This window comes from Vipera ursinii, assembly GCF_947247035.1.
Source record: "Vipera ursinii genome assembly, chromosome: 1".
NCBI classification, from domain to species: Eukaryota; Metazoa; Chordata; class Lepidosauria; order Squamata; family Viperidae; genus Vipera; species Vipera ursinii.
This window is the reverse complement of record NC_139512.1, coordinates 111,654,395-111,664,244: the sequence shown is the minus strand read 5'-3', so window position 1 is coordinate 111,664,244 and position 9,850 is coordinate 111,654,395. Positions and strand designations below refer to the sequence as shown.

General features: G+C 40.2%; 1 protein-coding gene across 1 annotated transcript in view; it reads left to right on the top strand.

The window, feature by feature from the left end:
- PKP3 (plakophilin 3) overlaps nt 1–6,981 on the top strand; it is a 52,776-nt gene extending 45,795 nt beyond the window's left edge. Inside the window, exons 6-13 of the mRNA XM_083348972.1 lie at nt 858–1,032; nt 1,906–2,023; nt 3,136–3,303; nt 3,968–4,153; nt 4,954–5,107; nt 5,251–5,443; nt 6,584–6,671; nt 6,847–6,981. Coding sequence (XP_083205098.1) covers nt 858–1,032; nt 1,906–2,023; nt 3,136–3,303; nt 3,968–4,153; nt 4,954–5,107; nt 5,251–5,443; nt 6,584–6,671; nt 6,847–6,882 — 1,118 coding nt within the window. The 3' untranslated portion in view covers nt 6,883–6,981. The remainder of the gene's footprint in view (nt 1–857; nt 1,033–1,905; nt 2,024–3,135; nt 3,304–3,967; nt 4,154–4,953; nt 5,108–5,250; nt 5,444–6,583; nt 6,672–6,846) is intronic.
- Nucleotides 6,982–9,850: the final 2,869 nt, after the last annotated feature.

Genomic DNA, 9,850 nt, shown 5'->3' with positions numbered 1-9,850 from the left:
TTCCGAACGAAGGGACAGTTCTTTTTTTTGTTGACTTGAGTATAAGCCGAAGTGGAGTTTTTCAGCCCAAAAAGTGGGCTGAAAAATTCGGCTTATACTCAAGTATATACGGTACTTTCTGAATTTGGGATAATTCAAAAATAACTTCAAGACAGGTCAGGGCATCATTAGGCCAATGTCTGCCCTCTGCAATTTTGCTTTGCCATTAAAATCTTCCTCTGAGTTTGGTATTAGCTGCCTACTTGCAAAATTGAAAATGTGACTGAAACCTAGTTGTTGTAAAGATTAATAACATAAGGATTGTGAAACATTCTGCGGTCTAAAAATAAATGGTGATAATGATAATTATAGCTTGAAAGCAACACAGGGATAAAATAACATACTACAACTTTTACTTAATTCTAGATATAGTGTGCATGAACAGTAGCCTTAAAAAACCTTGTTTATTTCCATGGGGAAAAAACTGTTATATGTGATTTTAAATCTCAGGTTGATGAAATGTGTTCATTCTTTACTTGTGACTTTGTTTTGTATTGACACAGAGGGAAATCTGGCTGAACTCTTCTGTGTGGTCATAGTTTAATCTGCTGCTTAAAAAGTTACCAGTCTTACATACGTGTATGTTACTTATGGATGGAATTCAACCTCCTTTTTCTCCCTCTTCATTTTCTTGTTTGTTTTAGTTTTAGCTTTTTTTCTTGTTTTGATATTATAAGCAATAAATATTTTTATAAAAAGCTGATTACTTAAATCCCAAAGGTCTAGTAAGTATAACAGAGCCATTCCCATCTTGCTGAATAGTGCCTTCTGCAAAGACACTGTCTCATTCCTCTGCCTCCTGATTGATTGCTTTGCAGGCATTTTCTGGAATCTGTCTTCAAGTGATAACCTCAAGGACCGCCTTGCCCAGGACACTTTGGGGCAGCTCACAAACCTGATCTTGATCCCTCTCTCCGGCTCAAGGAATGCTGCTGTTATCCAGCAAAATGCCTCTGAGGCAGAAATCTTCTACAATGCCACTGGTTTCCTCAGGTACTTTAACTATATGAGAATTATAGGGTCTGAAAGAAGACCTAGAGTAGGAAAATCCTGAAGGATAATAGTAGTAATTGTTGTTATAATCTTTTAGTAAGATTGGTAAAGAAAAATGCAAGCATTGTCAAATCCCATTCAGTGAAAACAGTTCATAAATAATGTAGAAATAGTGAGCATCATTACTTTCATAAATTTCTTTGGCAAATGAGTATGCTTTGTATTGCATGGATAGAAGAGAATGTTTGTCTATCTGTATGGTATGCTTCCACTAAATATATGGGAGAATTATTCATCCATAGCCTTCCTCATTTATGCTGTTTTAGCCAATGTGACCGATTTAATGCATAGCAAAGATTAGAAACAGGATGATGGCAACACAATCAGCACATTATGTTTCTGACAGGTGAGGATCAAATTGAATCAGTACTTGAAGTGGAGAGTAATCCATTTATGATAAGTATCTATATATGGCTGCTGGAACATTATGTTGGATTGCAAAGCAAGATACTATGAGAGTGCAATTTATCAAAATATCCCCCCAAAAATATAAATCAAATTTTGCTGCCACTTGACTTTGTCAAGATTGTGGCTGAGTTATATGACCTAATTTTGCTGGTTTAAATGCCAATAAATGGCCATGCTTGGTAGAGTCAATGATAATGGGAATTCTGCACCAAGTTGCTGATTCCAAGTTCAGATAATATTCTGGATCCATATTTTACTGCTTGCTGGAGGGGGACAGTATGTCTGAAAAATGTTCCCTGAGATATTCTATTTCTTTTCTAAGAATAAGAGGGCAAAGACTTGAGTTTGAAGAGGGTGCATTGAAGGAATATTCTTGTAATGATACCCCTTCATATTTCTCCTTAGGAATCTTAGCTCTGCTAGCCAGCAGACTCGGCAGAAAATGCGTGAATGCCATGGATTGATAGATTCCATAGTTAGCTACATAAATAGTTCACTGGAAGTGGGAAAATCAGAGGACAAGGTGAGATCTCTCATTTTATTCTAAATCCAGCTTGAATCAAGTGGGGAAATGCACTTTTTCCAAGACAAAGGAAAAAGCTCTGGTTAGCCAGAGCTAACCAGCTGCAACTGCAGCTACTAAGTTTACAGTTGATCTTGTTGAGTATGTTTATTTTATTTATTTATTTATTTGTTTTTATAAACCGCCCTTCTCCCGAGGGACTCGGGGCGGTGTACAGAGTAAGGTAGGCAAACATAATGAAACAGTGCTGAAAAACAATAAACAAAACAAACTGGGACCCCAATTAGAGCTATCAGGCCAGGCCGGACTGCTGGAATAGGTAAGTCTTCAAGTCGCGCCGGAAGGTGCGGAGGTCGGGGGCCATCCGGATTTCAGTTGGTAAGCAGTTCCAGAGGGCTGGCGCACCCACTGAGAATGCCCTCCCCCTGGGGGCCACCAGCCGACATTCCTTGAGCGGTGGCACCCTGAGGAGGCCCTCTCTGTGGGAGCGCACAGGGCGGTGGGGTGTTGACATTGGCATTGGCATTGTATGAATACAGCCAGTGAAATACAACTAATGGTCCATGTGCAAAGGTGGATATCAGTGTAATAATTTAAAAAATATCATCTTATGAACTGTCTAATAGACTAAAGGTCTGGTTCTTCAAATGAAGTTTAATGCTTGATTGTCACTTGGAATAGAGATGTCCAGGAACTTATTCTTCAGCTTAACAGATTCTTTGCAAAAATACTATATGGATGGCTTCTGGCACCGAAACAACCTGAATCTGTCAAAAGCTGATGAAGATTCTTGTTATAAGATGCCTCTGGCAAACTTTTGAAAGGCAAATGATGCATTGTTAAACAAATATGTATGTTTGATACATAAATATTATAAAATGCTCTCTTGTCTGGAGCTCTCTATATTATTGCCTAAGGGATCCTGTAGCAAAAATTAAATAGAAATCAGAATATATGAAATAGACTAGTAATATCTGAACATCAATTTAGCCCAATTTAGTCTATGCCAGTTACTATTAAAAATTAAGAAAATAATAGAAAAATTGCAGTAAATAATATAGTATAAAAGCCTTTTGTTTTTGTTTTTTAAAAAATGGATTCTGTCCTCACAGAGTGTTGAGAACGCAGTCTGTGTCCTACGCAACCTCTCCTACCGACTTTATGATGAAATTCCTCCTTCCTCGCTCCAGCGGCTGGAAGGACATAAGAGGAGCGATGGAGCCAACATGACAAGTGAGCTGGTCGGCTGCTTCAGCCCACAAAGCAGGAGGGCCCGAGAGGTGAGACTGCGAAGAATGGCATTATGGGAGAGAACTGAGCCTGTTCTGGGCAGCCCAATATTTCACGGGATGAAAAAAAGAAAGAAGGAAGCTTGCTTGAGAGGAGTCCATGGGTTGACTAAGTAGACTAGACTCTGAGCATATCAGCATTCAATCTCAGCCCCTATAGTCATGCACAGGCCTCAGTCCCATATCTAGAGCCTTCACTAATGTATTGCTTTGGACAGAATAAATTTTCTCTTCAGCTAAATAACAGTACTGAATCCCCAACATCGGTGGGGAGGTATTTCTAGATCAATTGGTCATATTCCATTTCACACTTAAACCCCAACAATTCTTCTGGAATAGAAATTATTACCTTTGGTAGTTGTGATATCCAGAGGGTTGTCAGTTCCTCTGAGTAATTGGGGGGAATTAATGCTGAAGTACAAGAAAGGCCTGCAGTTCTTATGGGATGAATAATACCCCCAAAGAACAGAAACTGGGTCAAATTTTGATTAGAAATAAGTTGTGGAGAATAGGCTCCTCGGGAAATGGATTAAGAAACAGTAAAGCCTTTTCGAACTGGGTAAGCTGTAAAGGAGACAACAAGATTGTAGCTAGAACAAAAGTTCATACAACCTCAAAGAACGGTCATTAAATACTCTCTCCCTCTTCTCCTTAGCTCCACATGAACTCTGATATTGTGACTTTCACAGAAGTTTCTAAGGATCCTAAAGGGTTGGAGTGGCTGTGGAACCCCCAGATTATAGGGCTGTACAACAGGCTGCTACAGCGATGTGAACTAAATAAGCATACCACAGAGGCGGCCTCAGGAGCGCTTCAGAATATCACAGCAGGAGACCGGAGGGTAAGGCTAACTCCAGAAATACCAGCCTGAATCCTCTGAAGACTTTAAAATATTAATATTTAAAGTATTAAAATATTTAAAGTATTAAGGAGAGGAGGGAGTTAAGACATGAACTTGACTTTTTGTAGGAAGCTTGAGTTAGATATGGAAGATGAACTCCCTGATGGTTCCCTTTATACATTCAAAGAACGACATGGAGTAGACCTGCTCAAACAGTGGAGCACCTCTCTTGCCAAAACTACCGACGACCATTCCCCATTGTTTCTTGTGCCCTGAAGGAAAAGGGCTCTGGGGTTTTCCCCTGCACTGGGCTTATGTTAACCCAATAATACTTATCAACACTGCCAAAGCTCTGGAGTTTTTAACGTAACGTATAGAGAAGATATCTAAGAAGAATGCATGCTCTGCCTACTTTGCATTTGCTTGAGCTTGAACAGTGATTGCATTGAAAACTTGCCCATCTTGTTATGGAGAGTGAGAAAAGGGGAGGAGCAAAGCAGATTGCAGGAAAGAAAGGAGTGACAAGGCTTCCATTGTCTGCCTAAAGCCAAACATGATTAATGCAGTTATCAATGGTCCAGAAGGCAGTGGGAGTAAAGAAATAGAAAGAATAAACTGAGTCATCTGTTGCAGCAATCAGATACTTCTTGGTATAGATATATGAAAGTTTTATAATTTTCTAGAGCACCTTACAGTAGAAGAATCAGTCAGATATTACTTCTTCACTGTGCCTAGACTGCTTACTGACTCGGCAGGTGAATCATCATTTGCTAGCTCGTTCTTCTCTTCGTCTCTTGCAGTGGGCAGGTGTCCTCAGTAGGGTGGCTTTGGAGCAAGAGAGGATCCTGAACCCAGTACTGGACAGAGTCCGCACTGCTGACCATCACCAGCTTCGCTCACTGACCGGATTGATTCGCAACCTGTCTCGGAATGCACGCAACAAGGATGAAATGTGTGAGTTATTCCTATAGGAAAACACAGCAAAAGAGGCAGTTCCTGCAATTCAAATGCTTTACTCATATCATCCATAGTGAGATTTTAGACAAAGAACATTTTTTTCTGTGTATTTGCTAACCCGTTTTGTTTCGGATTGGCAGCAACCAAAGTGGTGAGTCATTTGATTGAGAAACTTCCTGGAAACTCTGGAGACAAGTGGCCTCCAATAGAGGTAATAATCAACATCATTGCAGTGCTGAACAACTTGGTTGTGGAGAGCCCCGTTGCTGCACGTGACATTGTCTACTTTGATGGCCTACGCAAACTCTTCTACATCAAGAAGAAAAGGGACAGGTATGTGGGAATGGCCAGCAATTTCCATCCGTACTCCATACTGACTTCACTATTAGAGCAGCGTTTTACATTCTTTAACTTCTGGACTCTGCTGCAGCTTCAGAAAATTTCCTTATGGCCCTTGTTTCAGCATCACAGAATCATCTAATGTTCATCTAATCATCTAATGTTAGATTCATCTAATGTTCAGAAATAGAACCAATTTGATATAGGAGTTAAGGCATTAAGAGTTCTGGTCCTTCTTCAGGTACAATGTCAGCCTGGTGACTTTGGGCCAGTCATTCTCTCTCAGCCTTAGGAAGCAGGCAATGGGAAATCTAAAACTGCAATCTTGCAAAGAAAACTGCGGGGACTTGTCCTGGCACTCGCATGAAGGCACATACACACAATCCTCAAAAGGTCCAGTCCCTTTCAAAAGCAAATGGCAAGTTCCAGTGCATAAATCAAGGGCTGGAGGAAGGAAGAAAATGGGCAAGAAAGCAAGCCTGTCAGACGTCAAAAGATTTTCACTTCACTTTTGTTAATTAATCCATCTAACTGATTTATTTCCAACACTTGAGAGTTTTTTCCACTCTAATCTGACTTGTTAGCTCCTTTGTTTCCTGTTATGGCATCTAGACTGATCCGTACCATTTATCCCACAGACCTTACCCTAAGAGCCTGGTGGATGAAAAGTCTGATATACTCAATTTGAAAATGCCCCTTTCCAAAGAGCCCTTGTTGAATGTGTGCCAGCTGCCAAAAGAAGACCAAAGTGCCTATGTAGACTGGCTATCCTAGCAGAAGAGTCATTGGCATTTCTGAAATCTGTGAAGCTAACGCCACTCACTATTGCTTTACAGGAGCACAGAAAGGCTTGGGTGCTTCTGTCCCTCATACAGCCTAAAATCCTCTTAAACGTAGCAGCAGTTTTCCTGGCTTTGCAAAAATATAGATCTATTCCTGTAGGGATGCTGCTGAATAAATATTTGAGATCCAAAGATTAAGATCCAGGAAATGGGAGGATAAGAGACCAGCTACAGATAGATGAGTGTGAATATCTTGACTAAACATCCATTAGTAATTCATGGAGAAGGAATGAGTATGTTTGAGTCCCAATGTGCACCAGTAGCATGTTACAGATTTCTCTTCTTTCTCCAGCTCGGATAATGAGAAGGCCTCCAGAGCCGCTTCCAGCCTCTTGTCTAACATGTGGCAGTATAGCAAGCTTCATCGGGACTATAAAACGGTTTGTATTTTTTTCCTCTCTCCTCTATTCCAAAGTGAGCTCATAGCGCCTAAGTCTCTAGTATAGGACCCATAGATGATTCCATTGGTGTCTGTGGGGCTCAGATATGTTAGCATTTGCTGGATCACCACTGATCTGATGTGTGCTTGTGACAAGTCGTCTTTATGTTTTACAGAAGGGCTTTCGGAAAGAAGACTTCATTGGCCTGTAAAGAAAAGGACCTGCAGAAAATGGACTCTCCAGCCCTAATTGTTCTCCAGGCATCTTGTTAATAAAGCACCACTAAGGACTGTGACCTTACATCATGAAACCCCCTTTTGCAATCCCCTCCTTTTTAAAGAGCTGGTGTCACTTGGCTAACATGTTTTATATTTTGCATTGATTCCTTTTCTTTAAAAGTCTGTATAAAGCTCAGGTTTCTCTGTCTTGGTCATCTTACACTACAAAAGTATACCATGACTGAAGATGCAAATCAATGTCCAGGCAAACTCTGAAGCCTCCTATCAGCATTGCCAAAGCCATGTCCCGACTTCCCATAGAACTGGGATTTCTTTTTAGAGTGTATGGATGTCGATGTCACAGCAGAAATTGCAGACTGCTAAGGATAATGGAGAAGTTCTCCCAGGGGGGTCATTTTATCAAGGGTGCTTCCATTTGCTTTCATGTTTATTGCTTTCTTTTATTCCCTCCCTCCCTGGAACTCCCCTATAAAATTCCCTGGTTATTGCATATATTTTCCTACCTCTGTATATTCTGGAAATGATTTGCTTGCATTTAATTTCAAAAGGACTGGGTTATATGAGTTTGAGATATAGATTTTAATCAGATGTATAAACCTATTTGTAAGATTTTAGGAAAGTCTAATTATTGAAACTGCGGAATACATGTAGGCTTTTAAAGTTGCATTAACCAATGCACAAGAGGACAGAGTGCCTTGGAATATAAATTTAGGGTGGAGTTTGGTGATGGATTTTCTCATTTTTATTTGAAAGCTATAATGAGTCTGAAGACATAATTTTCTGGAGCTACATATAGCATAATTTACTTCATGTCTTGTGGGTTACTATAAATGGGGAAAGAAATTATGGGAAGGAAGTGCTTGCTCTAAGGAGGTACTTAAGCTGGGTATCGAGTCCCCCTGTGATTTGTACAGAATTTTACTTTTATCTCTATTCGAATAGGATTGACTTGGTGAAATTAAAGTGCCTGAGACTGTCCCGCTGAACCGTTTTAGCAGCAATAAATTCATAAACTTCAGATCAACACGTATTCGCAATGTACTTTGTTGGACCAAAGAACACTTCTGCACTACATTTATTAGCACTTATCCTGTTAAATGAGAGTTCTGTTGAATACACAGTTCTTGCCTGATGTGTGGTGACACTGATAGAAGAGTGCATCCTAGCAACTGGATAGATAGTTTCAGTAGCCTGGCAAAGGAACTTTGGTGGGCAGTCTGCCCTGGGTGCCGTCAGAGAGGAGATGCATTGTCTGGGTGACTTTAGGGATGATGAGGAACCTACATGGAGGGTTGGTGGCGGGTGTGGAGTCAGGTTACTGTTGCGGTATGCTGATTGGCTGTTTGGCGGTGAGTGGTATGTTGCAGGAAGGGGGTGTTAAAAAAAATTATCCAGATGTCAAATACCTCAGAAATGTCACTGTCTAGTTTTGTGACTTCATACAGTATTATAGTCTGGCATATGTAATGAAAGTGCTGAGCTGCTTGACCTTTTTCCTCCACAGAAGTTAACAAAAAACAAAAATGGCACAAACTACTTAGGGAAGGCAGCTCTTGTCACTCAATATGTCAGCATAGTTGAATGTACGTTTTTCCTCTTATAAAATTTAATCCAATTATTTATTTGAAGCACAAAATGTCTGGGATAATAAGGCTGACTGAAGGAGATAAGAGTCCTAGGGTAAGTATTAGAATAGGCACCTATCAGCAGGAAAGATGAAAATTAGATCTGTGCAGCAACTAGGATTCAAAGAGAAAAAGGTGGTTTGGAGCACATATGTTGCACCAGTTGGCAGTAAATCAAACATCTTTTCCTGGGGTTGCACATGAGCACCAAGAAGAAACACCGCTTTAAGGATTTCCCAAGAGAATCAGATGCCCATATGTGGTCCAAATTAAAATCCCTGCCCAGTCTTAAGGAAAACCATTAGAAACAAAATCATATTCTTATTAGCAAACATTAGATCTGTGACTGATTCATCTCCAAATATGACAAAATGCTAGCAAATATCTTTCTTATGACTGTAACAATCACAATGTTGAAGAAAGGGAAGCACACTATTAGAAGCCATGGTGGCACACTGGTTAGAATGCAGTATTGCAGGCTAACTCTGCCGACTGCCAGCAGTTTCTCACCAGCTGAAGGTTGACTCAGCCTTCCATCCTTCCGAGGTTGGTAAAATGACCCAGATTGTTGGGGTCAATATGCTGACTCTGTAAACTGCTTAGGGCAATAAAGCACTATGAAGCAGTATTTAAATCTTATTGCTAGTGTTCTTATATGCTGAGAATGCTCGACATTTCTCCATTCATACAAAATTTCATGATTCCTCATGTATCTGCTTTAGTACTTCAGCAGACTCACTTTCGGCTTCCATAATACTGGCTGATAGACAACACTGCAAAATCAATAAACAGCAAGAAGCCTCTTTCCACAGATGATGCATTCATCAAGTTGTTGTCATAATACAAATATTCAGTCAAGGCATCCTCTTCCAAGCCAGATATTAGTCTGCTGTTCTTGGGTTATTTGTTTCCATCTTTTCTGAAGCCTTTGATAAATACCTTGACCATGACCAACAACAGGCTAATCCCACAACAATTCTTGTATGCCTGATTGCCTTTCTTGAAAATTGGAAATATTGCCTGTTTCTACAAACAAAGTATGTCCTCAGACTCAAATAATTTGAAGGAATAAAGCTGACAAATTAGTGTATCATAAGCAGTGTTTATTGCTTCTGCAGTGACTTTATCTGTGTCACTAAGTTTCCCTCTTTTTAACTGATGGATGGCAGCTTCAGAGATTCTGGAGTTACATTATTCAATTGTTCCATCTGGGCTGTTGAGAGTTGGTGGCTCTACTGGAATGTCTTTCAGAACAGGGCAGTTGTAAAGGATCTAGAACAGACATGTCAAACACAAGACCTGGGGGCCGGATCCG